Source organism: Choloepus didactylus, chromosome 1 (assembly GCF_015220235.1).
Source record: "Choloepus didactylus isolate mChoDid1 chromosome 1, mChoDid1.pri, whole genome shotgun sequence".
NCBI lineage: Eukaryota > Metazoa > Chordata > Mammalia > Pilosa > Megalonychidae > Choloepus > Choloepus didactylus.
In genome coordinates, this window is record NC_051307.1 from 137,533,207 (window position 1) to 137,555,635 (window position 22,429).

The 22,429-nt window shown below is 37.4% G+C and overlaps 1 protein-coding gene across 2 annotated transcripts in view; it reads left to right on the forward strand.

The window, feature by feature from the left end:
* VEPH1 (ventricular zone expressed PH domain containing 1) overlaps positions 1 to 22,429 on the forward strand; it is a 228,866-nt gene that overhangs the window by 13,995 nt on the left and 192,442 nt on the right. For both annotated transcript variants that reach the window (XM_037841936.1, XM_037841933.1), the window contains exon 3: positions 18,210 to 18,425. In XM_037841936.1, the coding sequence (XP_037697864.1) occupies positions 18,210 to 18,425 (216 nt within the window). The remainder of the gene's footprint in view (positions 1 to 18,209; positions 18,426 to 22,429) is intronic.

The following is a 22,429-nucleotide window of genomic DNA, read 5'->3' on the forward strand; positions in this document are numbered from 1 at the left end:
TCGAGCTATAAATTTCCCTCTCAGCACTGTCTTTGCTGCTTCCCGTAAGTTTTGATATGTTGTGTTCTTATTTTCATTCATCTTGAGATATTTACTGATTTCTCACACAATATCTTCTTTGACTCACTGATTCTTTAAGACTGTGTTGTTTAACCTCCATGTATTTGTTAATTTTCCAGTTCTCTGCCGGTTATTGATTTCCAGTTTGATTCCTTTATGGTCAGAGGAAGTGCTTTATATGATTTCAGTCTTTTAAATCTTATTGGTACTTGTTTTGTGGCCCAAGATATGGTCTATCCTGGAGAATGATCTTTGAGCACTTAAGAAGAATATATATACTGTTGTTGGGATGAAATGTTCTGTATGTGTTTGTTAAGTCTAGCTCATTTATCATATTACTCAAGTTCTTTGTTTCCTTATTGATCCTCTGTGTAGATGCTCTGACTATTGGTGAGAGTGGTGTATTAAAGTCTCCTCCTATTCTTTTAGAGACATCTATATTCCCCTTCAGCTTTGCCAGTTTTTGCCTCATGTATTTTTGGGCACCCTGGTTAGGTGCATAAACATTTATGATTGTTATTTCTTTTATTAATATAACTCATCCTTCTTAGTCTCTAATAACAGTTTTGCCTTTGAAGTCTCTTTTGTCCAATATTAGTGTGGCTACCCAAGCTCTTTTTCTGCCTACTGTTTGCATGGAATATCTTTTTCCAGCCTTTCACTTTCAAAATATTTGAGTCCTTGGGTCTAAGGTTAGTGTCTTGTAGGCAGCATATAGATGGATCATACTGTTTTATCTGTTCTTCCAATCTGTATCTTTTGATAGGGAGTTTAATCCATTAACATTCAAAGTTATTACTCTAAAGTCAGTACTTCAGCCATTTTTTCCTTTGGATTTTATATATCATGTCTTATTTTTGTCTCTCTTTTTACCCTTTTAGTTACTCTTACTGATAATCTTCCTTTCTACACTCCCCTCCAAGCTTCAATCTCCTGTCTTTTCTTTCAGCCTGCAGAACTCTCTTTAGCATTTCTTGTAAGGCAGATCTCTTGTTGATGAACTCTCTCAGTTTATCTGTGAATATTTTTAACGCTCCCTCATTTCTGAAGGGCAGTTTTTCTGGATAAACAATTCTTGGCTGGCAGTTTTTCTCTTTGAGTACCTTAAATATATCATATCACTGCCTTCTCCCCTCCTTGGTTTCTGATACCAAATCAGCACTTGATCTTATTGCAGTTTGCTTGTATGTGATAAATTGCTTTCCTCTTGCTGCTTTCAGTATTCTCTAACTTTGGCATTTGACATTCTGATTAGTGTGTGTCTCAGAGTAGGATGATGCAGATTTATTTGGTTTGGAGTATGTTGTCTTCTTGGACATGTATATTTATGTCTTTCATAAGAGTTGGGAAATGTTTGGTCACTATTTCCTCAAATATTATTTCTACCCCTTTTCCCTTATCTTCTCTTTCTGTGACATCCATGACACATATATTTGTGGGCTTCATGCTGTCATTCAATTCCTTGAGACACTGCTAAATTGTTTCCATTCTTTTCTCTTCTGTTTTTCTGTCTGTAAGATTTAGATTGTCCTATCTTTTAGTTCACTGATTCTTTCTTCTGCCTGTTCAAATATGATTTTTATGCCTCTAGTGTATTTTTAATCTCTTCCATTGTGCCTTTTACTCCCATAAGTTCTATTAGTTTCTTTTCATACTTTCAAATTCTTTTTTGTGCTCACCCAGTGTCTTCTTAATATCATTTATCCCTTTAGCCATATTTTCCTTCCTCTCATTGTATTGATTTAGGAGATTTGCTTGAACATCTCTGAGCAATTGTTCCAAATTCTGAGTCTCCTCCAAAATTTTAATTTGTTCCTTTGGGCCATGTCATCCTGTTTCTTACTATGGCTTGTAAGTTTTTGCTGATGTCTAGGCATTTGAGTATCCTGACAGGTTTACTCTGAAGGCAGTTTCTCTCTTTTTCCTCAGGTTTTATTGTTGATTGCCTTTGTGTTAAAGCTCCTCTTTGACTCTTGGTTCCACTTATGTTAGACCTTTAGAATTGACCATGTTTAACTGATCAGATTTTTTCATCTTTTATTCATCAGATTCTTTCCCTGGATATGTAGTACAATTTTTAATATTGCACTATTTGTGCAATTGTTTCACCCCCAGGAGAAAGCTTCTTTTCCTGTGTTTTGTCTTTTTTTCCAGGAATCTTGGTCTATTCTGTTTTTGTTTTACCTCTATAGTGTTTTTAAATCTCCTTTCATTGTCTCTAGCTGCTTTTGCCTGGAGGGCAAATTCTGAGAGAAGTGTCACTCTGGAGAGGACTTTCCCAAGTCAGTATTTCCCAGCCTAAAGAGTGCTAGGGACCCACAAAGGGGGTGCAGACCAGTTCCAAAGAGCCCTGGGGAGAGGGTCAGGAAAGACACCAGAAAGCCTTTTCGATAACTGCACTTTCCTATCCTGCCCAGAAGATAGTGCTCCTTAGCAAACTGTTCTCTGCAGCCCCAAGGAGATACTGTGTCTTTAAACCTCCACTGCCTACAACCTTGTTGTGGGTGGGGTTGAAACAAGTGCTTCAGCTGTCCCTGTGCAGAATGGGCTAAAACAGCAATTCAGAGCCAAGATCCAGTGGTCTGAATTCACCAGTCAAAAGTGGTGAACATTACTCTGCTGTTCCCTACCTCCCATTCTTATCGAAGAGGGCTTCCACATCCCTCTCCATCTGCAGCAGCTAGTCAGGACCCAAGGTAGCTAGACTTGAGAGTGGGGGTGGGCACTGGCAGCTGCCATAGAGCAAGCTATTCAAAATTCTTTACCACAGTTTCTCCACCTCTTTGTCTCACTCTTCCCTGGAAGCTGTACAGTGCTCTTCTGGCCTCTGGAGCCCCAGAACAGTTGTTTCAGACAGTTTCTGCCTGTCCACTGTCTGTTTCAGGAGGAGGAGTGAGCCCTCTGCCATCTTCCCTAGAAGCTCTCCAACAATCATCTTTGTGCCAGCCACTATTCTAAATTTTTCGCATGTATTGACTCATACTCCCAAATAGCCCTCTGAGGTCAGTGCTATTATTATTTTTTTTATTAAATTCAGTTTTATTGAAATACGTTCACACACCATACAATCATCAATGGTATACAATCAACTGTCCACAGTATGATAACATAGTTATACGTTCATCACCACAATCTATCTCTGAACATTTTCCTTACATCAGAAAGAACCAGAACAAGAATAAAAAATAAAAGTGAAAAAAGGACACCCAAATCATCCCCCCATCCCACCCCATTTGTCCTTTAGTTTTTATACCCATTTTTCTACTCATCCATACACTAGATAAAGGGGGTGTGATCCACAAGGTCTTCACAATCACACTGTCACCCATTGTAATCTACATTATTATATAATTGTCTTCAGGAGTCCAGACTGCTGGGTTGGAGTTTGGTAGTTTCAGGTATTTACTTCTAGATATTCCAATACATTAAAACCTAAGACATGTTGTCTATATAGTGCATAAGAATGTCCACCAGAGTGACCTCTCGATTCCATTTGAAATCTCTCAGCCACTGAAACTATTTTGTCTCATTTTGCATCCCCCTTTTGGTCAAGAAGATACTCTCAGTCCCATGATGCCGGGTCCACATTCATCCCCAGGAGTCATATTCTGCATTGCCAGGGAGATTTACAACCCTGGGAGTTGGGTCCCACGTAGGGGGGAGGGCAGTGAGTTCACCTGTCGAGATGGCTCAGTTAGAGAGAGAGAGGGCCACATCTGAGCAACAAAGAGGTACTCAGGGGGAGACTCTTAGGCACCATTATATGCAAGTTTAGACTCTCCTTTGCAGTAACGAGCTTCATAAGGGCAAGTCCCATGATCGAGGGCTCAGCACATGAAACCACCAGTCCCAATGTTTGTGACAACATCAACACCAGTCCAGGTGAGGATGTCCAACACATCCGCACCTTCCCCCAGATCCTCGGGGCTGGGGAGGGGGAGGCTGTAAATATATTTTTTATTATCTGCCCAAATTACTCTGGGTTGTGTCACTATTTCACTCCAGCCTATACCAACCTACCGTATCTCACTTCCTATTCAAAGTTCCATGCAATTGTGGTGTTTGAACAAATCGACTGTAGAGTTGTACTGTTTAGAAAATTTAGATCCTGTACCAAATAGATATCTCTTCCCTTGGTCTCATATGGAAGTTGAAGTTTTAAAACACAATCAGTTTCGACCTTTACCCTTTGGCCTGGCTTGCCCTGGTCTTAACCAGACCTGCTTCATTCATATCACTAATTGAAGTCTGGGCTCTTTTTCAGCTTTTTTTTTTTTTTAACAGTGGCTGTATGCACTAATACTGACATTCATATCTGCCGAGCTCTAGCTCTGAGTTTCAGGTGTCTCAGAGATATGTATTGTTCCAGAGACCAATCAGGTTATACGCTAGGGGATCAGCATCTCAAAGTTTAGAGATTGGCGTTACAATTCAGGGATAGAGTTAACTGCTGTAAGAGCTTACAATCTAGGGACTATTACAATTATTATGTCCACATTAGGCTATGTTCTAAGATTCAATTCTGAGTTTACACATTGTAGTTAGTCCATATTGGTGAGGCATTAAAAGTGTTTGCCTTTATTTTTGGTGTACTTCACTCAAATACTGTGTACAGGATCCATTCACCTTGTTGTGTGTCTCACAGCTTCACTCCTTATTGTAATTGCTCAATGTTCCACTGTATGCATACACCACAGTACACCATTCCATTCTTCAGTCAATGTACCCTTAGGTCATCTGCACCCTTTGTGAATCATGATTACTGCCTTCATGAACACCAGTTTGCAAATGTTCATTCATGTCTCTGCTCTCAGATCTTCAAATGACATACCCCATAATGAGGTTGCAGGACCTTTTGGTCCCAACATACTTAACTTTTTGTGGAACAACCACACTGACCTTCAGAAAGGCTACACCATTCTACCTGCTCATCAACAGTAGATAGGTACATCCCTCTCGCCATGTTTTCTCTAGCACTTTTACTCCTATATATATATTTTCCTACAATTTTATAGAGTGATATTCACATACCATACATTTATCCACAGTGTACAATCAGTTGTTCATGGTATCATCATAAAGTTGTACATTTATCACCACAATCAAGTGCTATTATTATTGAATAAATGAAGTAACTTGCAAAGTTCAAACAGATGAGAAGTAACAGGGCCGGGATTTGAACTCAACCACTCAAACTTATTTTTTTTAGGGAAGAGCCCATGGGCCAGATTTCCAGCCTCGTGTTGCTGTGAGCACCAGAGTTAAGGGAAAACTCTTGGAACCATCATGGTGTTCATGGGGCTGTGGGAAATCCATGCAGGGAGGGCTTTGGGTTTCTGGATGCAAAATATGCTGTGTATAAATGTTTGAGGCTGAGAAAATGTCCAAATCAAGGCATCATCAAGGTGATGCTTTCTTCCTGAAGACCAGCTGCTAGCAGTCCTTGGCTATCTGCCACACGTCAAGGTACATGGTGGTGTCAGCTCTTCTCTCCTAACATATGATGTTAATTTATCATTTCCTGGGAATTGGACCAATTTCTCAGAATAATCATTGATACTAGTCAGATACCTTGTTTCTAAACAATTTTTTCAATAGTAGCATCACACAGTTGGCCCATATTTAACTTTAAGTTAACCCTCAGGTTGATACAAGAGTTGTAATTAGATAACTTAAAAAAAAATTTTAAGTGTATTGCATCCCATTTTAAACCATTGCAACAATATCCTTGCCTTTAGGTCCTCATCCCAGTATATTCATACCTTTTACAAATCAAGATTCTGTCCAATATATTAGTTATCACTCCCACCTTTATAGAATCTGAAAATTTGACAAGGAATCCTCCTATGTCTTCCCCCAAATCATTCACAGAATAGTTGAACCTTACTAGACTCCTCTCTCCCGTTTATGCCCTCTCTCCACACTGGTTACTCCAAAACATTTCTGTAAAATGTTGTCCTCATGTTTTGCTTTGAAAATGTGACTTCCCACTAAAAATTATCTCTAAATCACTAAACATGCCTTTAGGTTTTGGTCCTTTCACTTTAGGACCAGTAGACCCTCCTGGACTACTTTTACCTAATAATCATTTTTTCTACTAAGTTGGTTTTCTTCCCAGAATACTTCAAGTGAGATTGTTTCCTTACCCAGTCATACTACTCTTCCACTCCCAGTTTCACCTTTCTCATGGTATTCACCTATGCCTAATCAGTCCAGCCACCTTCCAGTTCTTAAAGTTTTAAAAATAATAAAACACGTTAGGCACACAGAAACACCCAACTTAAGAACTTAGATAGAATTGAAATCTTTTTCATGTCTCTCTAGTCAAATTCTCTTTCCTTTCCTCCCTAAAATATTTATCCACGAATCTTTTTATTTCTTTGCTGCATCTGCATGGTTCAAAAATTATTTATAGCATTGTATTTTATATTTTTAAACTTTATTTAAATGATGTCATAAGGCTTTAATGATATTTTTGAGATTTATCTATTTTCAAACATGTAGTTTCAACTCATTCATTTTCACTGGAATAGAGAATTCCATTATATGAATATGCCACAATTTATTGAAGTAATTCGTACTTTGATAGACATTTACTATTTACATTGTGCATTAGTGAGCATTCTTATAATTAATAGTTTTGGCAAATATGCTAGTATTTCTAAGGTACACAGCTAGGAGTGAAACAACTGTTTTGGGGGGTTTATGTATTTTCAACCTTATGATGTATTACCAAATTGCCCTCCAATGGGGATTGTACCAATTTACACTTCTATCAAGAGTGTATGAAAGTTTCCATTGCTTTATATCCTCACCAGTGCTTGCTTTTAAGCTTTAAAATTTTCTATCAGATTTTTTAAGTTTTTGTCAATCTAAGTGAACTAGTATCTGATGGTTATTTAAATTTACACTCACTTCACTAGTATCAAGGTTGACTGCTTTTTCATACTCTTATTTGTTGTTCACCATTTGGGTTTCCTCTTCAGTGAAGTACTTGTGTGTGTCCCCCACCCCCATTTTCTATTGAGGATTAAAAACTTTTCTTATTAATTTGGAGTTTTTAGAATATATTGTTGTATTAATCCTTTGTCACTCATTTGTGTTGTACATCTCATTGCAATACATAGCTTATCTTTTACTTTGCAATAAGTCTTGATATCTGGTAGAACAAGTGCCCCAAAACTTCTTTAAAACTGTTTTGTTTGTTGCTCTTCTTTAATAATTTTATATTCTCACATTTCATTAATATTCTGTTAGTATCTTGATTGGAATTTCATTCTATCTATACATTAATTGGAAGAAAATTGACATCTTTATGATACTGCCTTCTTATCTGTCGACATTGTACATATATATCCATTTATTTGGATTTTCTTAAATATTTCCAATAGGGTTTTACATTTTTTTCTTAAGACTCTTTCTTATACATTGTTCATTAGATTTGTATTTTATTTTTTCATGATATTATAAATGAAATCCTTTTTAACATTGTATTTTCAAATGGTTTATTTTAGATGATTAAAACAAAATTGATCTTTTATAGTGATTTTATATCACTTATGAATCTTAATAATTTGTTTACAGATTTTCCAAATATTCAAAAAATATTCATTAGGCATCTACTATGTGCCAGACACTGTACTAGATGCTGGGCACAAGCAAAATGACAAAAATCTCTGCAATCATTCATTTTATCCAGGCAGACAGAAAACAAAATAAATATGGAAAATTTATGGTATATTAGGACTTGATAAGTAAATACTATAGAGAAAAATAAAGCAGAGGAGAGGGACAAGGCATGTGGAGTCTGGAGTGGGGATTGGAAGTTTGAAATTTTAAATAGGGCAGATAGATAGGCTGGACTGAGAAAGTAAAATTTAAGTAAAACTCAAAGGTGGTGAAGGAGCAATACCTGTGGATGCCTGGAGGAAATCATTCCAAGCAGAAGAAACATCAAAAACAAAGGTTCTGAGGTGGTGTCAGGGACAGGTCAGGGGGAGCCTAGAAAGTTTAAGGAACAACAAGGAGGCCTTTGCAGCTGAGGTGGAGGGAGCAAGGCTGGAGGAGATGAAGTCAGAAGGGAAGCGGAGGACACAGCATGTAGAGCCTTGGGAGCCATTCTGAATGAAGAAATGTCATCACCTGACTTCCTTTTCTTGTTTTGGGAACAGGCTTTACAAAGGCAAATGGGAAGGGAGAGAGGTCCGTTAAGTTGCTAGTACAATCATCCAGATAAATCACAGAGACTCTGTCATGCAGTAAAAAGGAGGTGGTTAGAAGTGGTCAGAATTGTGGATATATTTTGAAGGTGGGGACCAGCAAGAGTTGCTGGTGGGGGTGTGGCATGTTAAAAAAGAGAGATTTGAAGCTCTTTGGCCTGAAAAACTAGAAGGATGAACTTGTCATTAAGTAAAATGGGAAGACTGAGGGAGGAACAGATTTTTGAGGGAATAAAGGAGAATCAAGTCTTCTGCTTTAGACATGTAAAGTCTGAGCTGTTAGACATCTGAGTGGAGATGTTATGAAGGTAGTTGGATATATGAGTCTGGAGTTCAGAAGAGAAGTCCTCGCTGGACATTGTAGCTTTGGAACTCATCAGCTTTGAGACTGAATGAGAACACTAAGGGAGTAAGTATAAACAGATTATAAGAAAGTCCAAGGACTGTGCCCTGTGATCCTCCATGGATAGAGGTCAAGGAGATGGTGAAGGACCAGTAAAGTAGATGGAAAAGAGAGGGTCAGTGAAGAAAGAAGAAAGTCAGTAGACTATGGTGTCCTGACAAATGCTGCCAATAGTCAAGTGAGATGTGAACTGAGAATTGATCACTAGATTTAGACACATCAAAGTCCTTGTGACTGGAGAAAAGCAGTCTCTTTTGATGAATGATGGTGAAAGCTTGATTGGAGTTGCTTTAAGACAGAATGTGAGGAGAGGAATTGAAAATGAGCCGCGATAACTCAGGGAGAGAAATGGGGTGGTAATTAGAAAGGACAGCATAAGAGAAAGAGGAGTCAAGATAGCATTTTTTTAATGGAAGAAACATGTTATTTTGGAATTTTTGTACATACAGTTATCATCTTCAAATAATAATGGTTTTGTTTCTTCCTTTCTGAACCTTATACTTTTTATTTGATTTCTTTGTCTCACTGTTCCTGGCTAGCACTCCAGAACAACGTTGAATAGAAGTGAGGAGAGCAAATACCCTTTTGTCATTCTTTATTTAAAGGCAGTTATCTTATCTTTCACTGTAAATATAATGTGTGCTCCAGGTTTTTGATTAATACCCTTTATCAGTTTAAGGAGATTCCCTTTTATTCCTGTTTTTCTAAGAATTGTTCAATTTTATCAGCTGCTTTTTCTGCTCTCTTGTGATAACCATATTTTCCCTTTTCATTAATGTGGTGAATTACATTAATAGATTTTTCTAATTTAAATATATCATTAAATTCCTGGAATAAAATGAATTTGTCATGTTCTTTTAATGCATCTATTGATTTGATTTGTTTTTTAAAGGCATTTTTGGAACTATATTCATATGTAAGATTGGATTTTAATTGTTCTTCTTTGCACAGTCTTACCCTGGTTTTGGTATCAACTTATATATACTTTCTTCATAAAATAAGTTTAGAAATATTTCTATATTTTCTGTTATTTACAAAAGTTTTATAAGAATGTGATGATCTATTCCTTGAAAATTTCATAGAGAGCTATAAGAAAATCTAAGTACCATGAGTTTTTTATTAGCAGATTTTTAAACTACTGATTCAATTTCCTTGAAGAAAATTTTGCTTCAGTTACTTCCAGTAAAATATATTTTCTAGTATATTGTACCTTTTATCTGAGTGTTCAAGCTTATAAAATTTTTCATATTTTTCTTTTTGTTTTCTGCTGCATCTGTATTTATACCTTCTTCTCATAGATAATTTCATTTATTAATATTTTCAATACTTGTCTGCTTTTTAAAAAATCTTTTGGCTTATCGATCATCTGTACAGGATCTTTTTTTATATTCCATTAATTTCTTTTTAAGTATTCATTATTTTCCCCCTTTGTACCTTCTCTGGTTTTAGTCTGCTGTTCTTTTTTTAACTCCCCCAGATGTATGATTAGCTTATTGGTTTTTTGACTTTCTCATTTTCCAATATAAAACCACAAATTTCTCTTTAATTAACACTTATCTTCATCCCACACCTATTGAGATATAGTATTTTCATTATGAGTTCTAAATATGTTCTTATTTTGATTATGATTTCCTCTTTGACCCGTAAGTGATTTAGAAATGTGGCTATCAATTTATAAAAGAATTTTGTAATCTTTGTTATTAAATAAAACTTAACTGAACTAGTCAGAGAATGTGAACTGCATGATACCAGTTGTTTGGAAGTGACTGAGACTTGTTTTACAGCATAGTTTATGGTCTGTGTAATTAATAATAGCTAATATTTATGTGGCACTAATTATGTGCCAGGAACTGTTTTATGAGTTTTTCACACATTAACATATATATTCCTTCCAATAAGCTTTTAAGATAAGCGTGCTTATATTATCCCCATTTTATAGATGAGGAAACTGAGGCACAGAAAGAGGGTAACAATGTAACTTGTCCAAGATTATATATCTAGCAAGTAATAGGACCAAGAATAAAGCCCAGAGAGTTTGGCCTCAAAAACTGTTTTCTTAGCCACAACATTATATTGACTCTCTAGATGTTTCACATGTGCTTTAGAAGATATTAACCATGTTGATTATATTGTTCAAGTTTCCTATATTCTCAATAAATTTGTATTTGTTGGAATTGTCAATTACTAAGAGAAAGTGTCATAAAATTCCCCTCTATAATTTTGGATTTGTCAATTTTTCTTTGTAATGTTGTCAAATTTGACTTTTGAATTTGTTTTGTTTTAATTATACATGTATAAATTTAGACTTGTTTCTTCTTTGGAGAATTTTTCTTTTACCATTATGATCTTTTTTTTTCCTAATAGTTTTCCCTATTTTCTTTGGACTAGTAGTTGCCTATTTTCTCTTTTTCTATCTTTTTTACTTTCTACCTAACTATATCCTTATGACTTAAATATAATTTATAAATGCCACGTAAGTAGATTTTTTAAAAAGCATCCAAACAAAATCTCTTATAGTTGGTAAATATAGTCAATTTATGTTTATTGCAATAACAGCTATTTGGATGTATTTCTCCGTTTTACTTTGTGCTGTGTCTCCTGATTTTTCTAAATTTCTCTTTATCTTCTTTCTTCAATGTTTTAATTGATTAAGCTTCTGTCATTTCATTTTCTACCTCTATTGGCTCTATTGGTTTGAAGATTATATGTTTTATTTCTATTCTTTTGGTAACTTTTAACAATTCTTAGACTTTTTCACATGTTAATTTCTTTGAACCAAGTATGTGATTTATATATTTTTGTTGTTGTCATGTTCTTTTCTCTGCTTCATTTTTTTCATTTCTTTTTTTATTTATTTTTTTTTAATCTTTCCCTTTTCAAACCCTTGTGTTGACAGCTAACTTTCAATAGATCACAGCAAGGGAGCTGCTCTGCTATGTACAAAGCCCAGACCCAGAAGGAGATTGTCCATGAATGGTTTAGCACCAGGTTCCGCATGAATGGATGGTGCCATAATTTATATTTGTTGGCAATCTTACAATTGCTTTTGGCCAGAGAGTAGGCATAACATAGTTGTCCTTGTCTTCATGTGCATGAATTTGTCCTCACTCTTCATATTGTTGTCATCTCAAAAGATTTAGGTACACTGTTATTACTATCAGTATTGAGATAAATATCCTTTAAAATGTTTTTTAAAATATAGGCTAGAAGGTGGCACTGAATCAAAACCGATTGTGTATTCAAAAAAAATGGAAAGAAAACATCAGTATGAATTTTACATTCGTTAACCAAATAGTCATCATTAGAGCAATGGCAATAATTGCACATTGTCTTGCAAAGAGAAACCTGAGAGCTTTATAGAACCTAAAAAAGAAATATACCCTTTTGTTACTGAGATGCTAGGAAAAGATTGCCTATTTCACTATAATAAGTAGTGCAACTGAAAGTAGAAATGGCAATTGCCTCAGAACAGATGGAAGAACTTCCGACAATTAAAGGTTAGTGTGATCAGTTCATTTCTTGTGTAGGACTTTCTTTAAGGTATGATGTTATTCATAATTTAATTGATATTCTTTCCTCTTTCTTCATGGTACATGAAATAATGGCAGATCTTATAATTGATAAAAACTTATATTGATTACTTACAATAACTACATCTAAAGTTATTCAATAACTTCATTTTCCTTCTATTTCTATAAGGAATTAGAATGTTTTATTGTGTATTTTACATGCTTTTGTTAAACATCATTTTTTATTCTACCTTTATACCTTGAAACTAGTATTTAAAATTATTGACTTTTTTTATAGTTAATGCTTGCTTAGAGCACATAATATTTCCCTGTTTCTTTCCTCACCTTTCTTTCCTCATTGTCTTCCTTTTTTCTTTTTTCTTTAAATTTTTGCTGAATCCAAGTTCCTTCTTTCTGAATTATGCCTTAAAATAATTCCTTCAGTGAAGATCTATAAGAAGCTCTGTTTGTCTGAAAAAGTCCTTGCTTTGCCCTACATTTTTTTTTTCTTAGTATTCTTTTTTTTTTTTTAATCTTCATTTTATTGAGATATATTCACATACCACGCAGTCATACAAAACAAATCGTACTTTCGATTGTTTACAGTACCATTACATAGTGGTACATTCATCACCTAAATCAATCCCGGACACCTTCATTAGCACACACACAAAAATAACAAGAATAATAATTAGAGTGAAAAAGAGCAATTGAAGTAAAAAAGAACACTGGGTACCTTTGTCTGTTTGTTTCCTTCCCCTATTTTTTACTCATCCATCCATAAACTAGACAAAGTGGAGTGTGGTCCTTATGGCTTTCCCAATCCCATTGTCACCCCTCATAAGCTACATTTTTATACAACTGTCTTTGAGATTCATGGGTTCTGGGTTGTAGTTTGATAGTTTCGGGTATCCACCACCAGCTACCCCAATTCTTTAGAACCTAAAAAGGGCTGTCTAAAGTGTGCATAAGAGTGCCCACCAGAGTGACCTCTCGGCTCCTTTTGGAATCTCTCTGCCATTGAAGCTTATTTCATTTCCTTTCACATCCCCCTTTTGGTCAAGAAGATGTTCTCCGTCCCACGATGCCGGGTCTACATTCCTCCCCGGGAGTCATATTCCACGTTGCCAGGGAGATTCACTCCCCTGGGTGTCTGATCCCACGTAGGGGGGAGGGCAGTGATTTCACCTTTCAAGTTGGCTTAGCTAGAGAGACAGGGCCACATCTGAGCAACAAAGAGGCATTCGGGAGGAGGCTCTTAGGCACAACCATAGGGAGGCCTAGCCTCTCCTTTGCAGCAACCGTCTTCCCAAGGGTAAAACCTGTGGTAGAGGGCTCAACCCATCAAACCACCAGTCCCCTATGTCTGTGGTCATGTTAGCAACCATGGAGGTGGGGTAGGCGAATACCCCTGCATTCTCCACAGGCTCCTCAAGGATTTGCCCTACATTTTAAATGATGATTACCTTGATATACGTTTCTAGATTGACAGCATTTTCATTTCTCAGTGATTTCTATTTTACAGTTATGAAATCCACTGTCAATATAATTGACATTCTTTTTTACCTAATCTAATTTTTTTTCCATTTGTTTTAATATTTTCTCTGTGGTTTTGGTATACAAACACAAGGTCCTTTTAAAACTGTCTTGTGTTTTTTCATGAAAAGAATTTTCCTTTATACCTTCAGTCATTTTGAACATATAATTTCATAGTTTGAGGTCAATAATTCCATTATCTGAAGTTTTTGAATGTCTGATATATATTCTATATTTTATCTGCTGACATGTGCTCATGTTGGCTTATTTCCTCCATTGTTTTATGATTTTGGATTTTGAGTTCAATTTAAATAGGATTTTACTTGTGTGAATACTGAATGGCTTTGATTAAGCATGTCACCCCCAAAGTAGTTTTATGTTTGCTTTCTGCCAAGAACCCCAGTGGTATTCCACCTCTGGGGTCACATTTTGTTGTTGTTGTTAGAGTCTTGGTTTTTGGAGATTCTTGGAATGAGATGATAAATGAGTGGTTTTAAAAATGGAAAGAGTGATTCAAATATGAAGGATTATTAGTATGGATGCCAAAGAAGAACATGACTGTAAGAGAGTAGTAACTATGTGGTCTTTTTGTGCTGTGCTTTTTAAAATGGGTGTAGAATAAATATATAAAAATAGCAACCACACAAGGAAGATTTACTATTCACTGTATGCTATAAACCCAAGGCTAACTTTTATGGTTCTTGTACCCTTAGGGGAAATTTAAAAAAAAAAGCTAACAATGCCAGGCATTGCTGTAAATTCTTTACATGTATTATATAATTTAATCCTTACAATGATCCCAGGAAGTAGACAGTAATAATATTCCAATATTAAGGATTAGGAAACTAAGGCACAAAGAGATAAGCGGTTGCCCAAGATTGCAAGCTGGTAAGAAGCAGAGCCAATCTTTGAGTGTAGGCGGTAGGAGCCAGAGTCTGTGTTTCTAAACACTATGATATGCTTCCTCTAAAGAAAGTGAGGGAGAAATCATCACTGCTCTGCCTTAAGACATCTCTCTCCTTCTCTCCTGAACTTCCACTCCCATGCTGAACCCACTCTTCCTACCACTAACTGCTTTATTTCAGATGTTCCACATTTCCCTTTGCCAGTGGCTGTTCCCTGAAAGCTGCTGACAGCTTACAGAAGGGTGACTGAAAGGCTAATGGATGCTGACATGGGGAGTGCAGTGCCTGTGAGTGGGCAGGAATGATCCATTCTGACCCACTAAGCCTGGGGCGTGATTGGGGGATTTTTTTCCATTGTCCTTGTCCTCCAATTTGACATCTCAGTCACTTTAGGAAAAATTACTTTAAAATTGACGATGACCAGGTCATTGTGAGAACAAAGCTCTAAACCCAGATTGATAGGTTTGCCATTAAATAAAGGTGGTCCTTAAAAATTACCCATTTTAATATGCATGGGTGCTGACCCAATGTTGAGCCCAAAGATATACATGCACACACACATATATTTTATAACAACAGGGTGCTTCCTGGAATGTGAATCAGGAAATCCCTAATTGGAAAGCTGACCCTCACCAAAAAGCTTTGATCTATCAATGACGTTATTAAAATCATTTCTTTTCCTCTCTCTTTCCTTTCTTTCCTTCCTTCCTTCTTTCTTCCTTCCTCCCTCTCTCCCTCCTTCTCTCTCCCTTCTTCATTCTTTCTTTTCTGTATTTTTGTATACTTGCTGAAGAAAGCAATTAGTTTAACTATTCTAGTTAGAAATCTTAGAACTAGAAGATATACCTTATGTTAAACAATCTCACTGACACTTTCCTGCACACCCCACCCTCAATCCAAAGCATGCCTTTCAGAATTCTCTGATAAACCAGTATTCTTTTACTGTGGAAGTTGAGTCTTGGTGTTCCTGAACTCATATGTGTGTTGTGTACTCCATTGGATTGCATGTTCAGCTTTTATAGAAGCTTGTTTCATCAAAATTCATTTAATATTAAACTATTATTTGTATATGGTTTGATATGTATTTCAATGTCATCTATAGAAACTCTGTTGTAGTTGGATTCCTAGGAAAATGGGCCCTGAAATGGCAATTTTCATGCAGAAAATTTATAGGGGAGTACTGTAAGGAATAACACCTATGAGGGAGTGAGTGAAACAGATTTGGGCAGAGGGAGAAGTTGAACTCTGAGGCAGTTGTTGATAAAGGCATCTGCCAGTCTCACAAGGAGCTCTGGATCTTGGTTGAATCTTCTTCATACCTTCCACAGGGATACAGGCTCTTCTAAGGGAGGAACGAAACCTTGGATGAGGTCATTCCCTTTGGCCAAGGACAATTTCTGCAGGCAGACTTGGCTATGAACCAACAGATGCAAGAATGAGTGTCTCTGTCCTGGAGGGAAGATTTGGGTCGTGTACCATAGCACCCGCTACAGTCCACCCCTGGTACCATTCTAATCCATTTGCTTTATATATAATATCTCCATCCCATATGGAAACAGTTTCTCTGAGATTTTGACTGATCTCTTTTCTTGAGGAAACCTACCAGAAGAAGGTTAGCAAAAGGATATACTATTTCTGCCACCCCAGTTAGTAGCAAGCTGCAACTCATACTCACTGTGTCTGTTGTAGGCTGAATAATGGTCCTTGAAAAATAGTCACATCCTAATCCCCAGAACCTGTGAATATGTTACCTTACCTAGAAAAAATGAACTTTGAGGAAGTAAGTTAAGGTTCTTCAGCTGTTTTATTGATATGAGGTCTTATGTTACCATATATTATGAAGTTTCCAGATATTAAGTCATCCTTGCATTCCTAGGATGAACACCACTTGCTTGTGGTGGACTGATTTACTGCCTTTTTTTTTTTGAGATCTTTTCAAACTAACATATAAAGAGTTTCTCCAGTTTTAATGGCAGACTAGTTTTCTAGAGTGGGGATGCTGTTACACAATGGGCATCTTTTGGTACTCCCGTGCCTAACTTTGATGGTAAATGAACAATGGAGCAGTCACAACCCAAGAAGGGCATGGAGACCAGGGGCTCAGACCCTCAGGAAAGCACATGTCATCACTCCACTGGGAAGGAACTTAGGTTAGCAGAGGTACTAGTTGAAGATGAAGGTGTTCTAGAATAGTGGTAGAAGAGAAAGACTGTTAGTTTTCTTGTTGCTGTTGTAACAAATTGCCATGAACTTAGTGACTCAAGAATTTTGGTTGACAAATTTATTTTCTTGCAGTTCTGGAGGTCAGAAGTTGAAAATCTGTCTTACTGGGCTAAAGACAAGGTGTCAGCAGGGCTGGTTTCCTCTGGAAGCTCTGAGAGGAGAGTCCATTTCTTTGCCTTTTCTAGCTTTTAGAAGCCATCTGCATTCCTCGGCTCACAGCCTTTCCTCTGTCTCTAAAGCACATCACTCCAACCTCTGCTTCTATTGTTCCATCTCCTTCTTCCACTTTGACCTTCTCATCTCCCTCTTGAAAGTCTGTTATGATTATGTATCGGGCCCACCTGCATAATCCAGGATAATCTCCTCATCTCAATTTCTTAACATAATTATTTCTGCAAAGTCCATTTTTTTCTAGCTAGGGTAACTTACTCACAGCCTCTGGGGATTAGGATATGTCTCAGTTTGCTATAGCTGACAAAATGCAATATACCAGAAATGGGTTGGCTTTCACAATGGGAGTTTATTTACAGTTCTAAGGCCATGAAAATGTCCAAATTAAGGCATCAACAGGACGATATCTTCTGAATTAGTTATAATATTAAAAAAAGATTGTTAGAACAGGAGCTTGCAGTTGGACAGAAAAGCCTCTCACTTCCCATCTCTAATCACAGCTGATATCATAGGGATCCAAATGCTTCCTGCTCGGTTACATTTTCAGTAATGCCTGTCTACCACATGGAATTCACAATCAGAGCCAATTTTTCAAATTAAAATGATGGGCCTATTTTTCACATGTAAATGTTTTGAAAGGTCATATTATCTCTCAATAAAGATAATTAGGTATTTGAGAAAGAATTAAGCTAGGGGAACAGAGGGAACTTTGGGGAAAGCTAAAGTAGGTTTGGTACATACTTGATGTGAAAAGAAAGGGCTGAAATGATGCATCCTACTGTGTTCATAAAGAGCACAAATGCTTATGTGGGGAAGTTGAAGGGCGATTTCAAACATTTGTGAAACATTTCACAAAATGCCAGAATAAAAAATAAACCCCAAGCTAGAATGGACTTGGAAACTGAAATGGCCTGCAGTTCACTTGCAAGTGAATAATTAAGCTCTCTTGGATCTCACTGCTCCCTGTCTGTGTGTCTGTGATAGCACATACCTGCTCCATTTTGACAGACTTCCGTGTAATTACGATCTCCATGGAAGAAGGCCCGTATTGTGTTTTACAACCTTACCACTTAGCTAGGGGCTGGACACACATTTTCTAAATGAGTGCATTTGTACTTTGTCAGTCCTTTGAAAGATAACTTTCAAGAGTATTATGTAACACACAGGTTTTCTTTCCAAATAGGATTACCAAACCAATAACAATGACCAGGCAGTGGTTGAAATCTGTATCACACGCATCACGACAGCCATCAGAGAGACAGAGTCGATTGAGAAGCACATGAAGGCCCTGGTGGGGCTCTGGGACTCCTGCTTGGAACACAACCTGAGGGCCTCTGGGAAAGACGAAGACACTCCCCACGCAAAAATTGCATCTGATATCATGAGCTGCATTTTACAGGTAAGTCAGTGTTCAAAGTCAGGCTGTTTGATCCAGGCTTGGCAGCTTCGATGGACACCAAGAACCAATGCTTCTGTGGTGCTTAGATACTGTAAAAAATGACACTAAAACCTTCAACAGGTAAGTTGGACAAGTTGATAATTAATGAACTGAGAAAGTTCTATTGAGCCCATACTCTATGCAATATACACTTTGGGAAATTCAAAACAATACCACAGAAGCCTCTAATCTAATCGGAGAGATAAGCCATGTATACATAAAGTGTGTACCAAGGTCCAAATAAGGAATACTGGAAAATTCAGAAGAGGAAAACTCTTTGATCCAAGGAGATCAAAGAGGAGGTAAGAGTCTGAACTAAGGGACAGTGAGCTTGAGATATGTGGAAAGAAGTGATTAAGTCATTTTTTTTAAGTCTATTTGTATACATACTGTAAATCCTACAAGATAATGATACTTGTCCACAAACCAACTATGTACTATTGGATGAATCACTTAACTTCGTAAGCCAATTTTCTCCCTGCAAAATGCAGATCAAATGACATTGTCAATGACAAATTTACCAAACAGTAATGTTAATAGGTGTTTCTCAAAACAGAACTCTGTGGCTAAATAGGTTGGCAAACACTGAATTCAGTGTTCCCCTTTAGGGGTGTCATGATGTTTTACAGCTTGTTAAAGACTCTGAAAAGTCCTGTAGTAAGGAAGCTAATCTTTGTTTAGTCCAGCATTTTCCAATATGACTTTACCACAGAACCTCCTTTCCCTGCCCACCTTCAACGTAACATTTATGAACATCCCTCAAACTAGTGTTCCATTGAGCACAGTTTGGGAAATCCTGTTTATGTTGAAGTGCTTAGCACTGTTTGTGGCAGCTAATGTTAGCTTTCCTCCCGTCCCTGCTTTTTTTTTTTTTTTTTTTTGCACAGTTGTCCATGCTTAACTGGAGCATATTCCAATCAGTCTGTTCAATCTAGGGAGTCTAGAGACTGATCAATTGAAGAAAAGATGCTACACACACCACTCCACTATTTTCCTTTGTCCCCAGTGTTAGGGATCGTGGCTGAGGGGCAGTGAGGATTTCAACCAAGATGACATAAGACTACTGCTGCTTGGATAAAACACCAAAGACCTGATATATCTGTTTTTCCTTAATTATCTTGAGTATGTTGCTGATATAACATCAGAAATATAGATTATTTTACTTTAAGGTGGCACTCTGCAGATGTCCACAGAGATACTCAAAAATCAGCAGTATTCTCTGGCTCCCACTGTGGTTTGAGAACCACTGCTAGACTCTAGAGCAGAGCTGTCCAATAGAAATATAATGCAAGCCACAAACATGAGCCACATATATAATTTTGAATTTTCTAGTATCCACATAAAAAAACATGAAATTAATTTTAATATTTTCTATAAACCAATATATGCAAAATATGATCATCTTAACATATAATATATATCAAAATTGAGATATTTTACACTGGTTTTTTTCATACCAAGTCTTAGAAATCTGATGTATATTTTAGCACTTATCACTTTGGACTAGTCACATTTCAGGTGTTTAGAGTCACAGGTGGTTAGTCCTGCTGTGTTAGCACAATTGTAGTCAGGGAAGGATAAAGATCATATTTGGAAGGGGTGATGAACAATGGGCAGGAATTTCACTGGACAGGCAAGGTGGAGCGAGAGGACATTGCAAGCAGGAAAAGCCCAGCTTTGTGAAACAAGACCAAGGTCAGAGAATTATAAGCAGGCTGACCTTCCAAGAGGCCCCCAGTTATAATCTAAAGGGATGTTTCATTATGAATAAGGCATGATGTCTCCCAGTAACAAGAAGGGAAAAAAAGCACAAATGCTTTTGAGAATAAAAGCTTACTGAAGATCAATGACTCAGTGTAAATTAGTTTGTAAGATTGCTGGGAACAGAGCCCTGGGAAGGAACAGAGAGAAAGGCAGAGGGTGAGGCCCCTGGGTTGAGAGGCCCACATGAGTGACAGAAGTGGGCGACTCCAGTCCATAGGGCCAGTGTGGGTGCCAGGCCCATAGCACACTCTTGGGAGGAGGCAGAGCACTGTAATGGAAGGCACGGAGCCCTAAAAGTGAACTCGGCTGTCGGCAACTTTCAACAACTTGTCCAGGACACTCCTGGGGATGTGGTCCCAGAAAGTCAGCCCCGGGAGCCAAAGGCCAGGTTGTGAGGGGGCAGCATTTGTACTTAGGTTACATAAAATTTCAAGAACTTTAGAGCCTGCAGTAAATATTGAAAAGATGACCTTGTCCTACTTGTAATTTAGGTTCTTGTGGGAACCACATAGAAGTCCAGATGATTCTTATTCTGTTTTGTTTTGTTTTTTTCCCAGTAAAATAAAAAAGTGGATCAACTTACAAAAGTCAGGTGCTCAGCATTTTTAGCTTTCTCTCAACCATTCATCTATAAAACAAAGGTTTGAACCAGATAATCTCTCAGATCACCTCCCAGTCTAAAATTCTGACTCCCTTAGGAGATGCTGAGAGGGAGAATAGCAAAGAACTTCAGAGCCTGAGGGCTTAACGGTCAGAAGGATCTTAGTCTCACATAGATGAGAAATTGGCAAGTTATTTTATTTCTTCAAGCCTCAGTTCTGCCACCTGTAAAATGGCAATAACAATACCTAATGCTCAGGGCTGTTATGAGGATTAAAGGTGATGTGATATATAAAGTATTGCTACATAGTAAATGCTCAATAAAAGTAGTGGCTTGCAGATAGCAAATAAATCCGGAGTCTCATGGGGCAATAGCAATAAGCATCCAGCTGGCTCCATGCAAGACATCAAACTAATAAAATCCGCTACCTCTAATTGTGGGGAGGGGTGCACACGAAGAGGATCTTTTATCATAAAAGCAATCTCCATTGGTGGTCTAGCCACTAATCTGAAGTACATATTTTAAACCATGGCTTATCTAGGATTAATATCTTCCTCTGCCAGGCTTCTGTGTGGAGTTGGCTATTGCCCATTTCTCTGCCCCTGGAAAAATCCTGAAAGAGAGGTAGCCCCCACAAGTCACCCATTACATCCAAGGATAAATCCAAACCTGGAGGGGCCTGAAGGAAATTAAAATGCACCTCAGAGAGGTTGTAATTATTGACATAGCTGATGAGCTAGAATAAAATTCTAGAGAATTAATAGCCCAACCATTATGAAGGCTGAGCATCGTATGCCAGGTTTTAGCCTCATTCTATTAGTTATCATAGTTATAGCCTCTTCCCTAACCAAATCACTTACATGAGCCCTTGTCATATATTTGATCAGCTCTGCATTTGATCTCTTTCCCCATGTCTGCTCACACTTTTTTATCATTGTATGAAAAGTGAGATAGCCAACGTGGGTTTCTGAGGGTGGAAATGGGGAATAGAAATAATCCCCAAATCAACTGTTAGAAAATCATGGACTATGTGATTATTTCCCCCTGTATAAAGGGGAAGGACCCACTGCCCATTCTCCTTGACTCTTCAGTCTTCTCACTCTCCTCTTCCCCAGTTAATGCTACATGAAGATTTTATCTCTGCCCCTGGCTGGCATTGCATGTAAAATGCCTTGGACAGTTTTGAGAGCATTTCTCAGAGACAGGTCTGGTTATGTTGATTTAGAAGTTTGACATTAAGTAGGCAATCTCAGTGCTAGCATTTACTTACTGTGTGACTTTGGGTAGATTAAACTTTCTGTGTCTTTATTTCCTCATCTGAAAACTGCAGATGATAAGAGAAGCTGCCTCGTGAGTTTGTTGTGAGGATTAAATGAACTAATAGATGTAAAATATTTAGGACCTGCTGCATGAGTGTTATCTCTGGTCAGTATTATCACCATTATCATCATCTTCAGAAGATGCTAAAATAGCTCAACACTTTCTAACAAGCTGAGTTACCCACCTTCCTTGGGTCAGACCCTGGAAACGGGTCTCCTGTCCGGTGTGGCTCACACCAGTAGAACAAAACCACATTCAGTGAAGCAAAGCAGAACTCTAT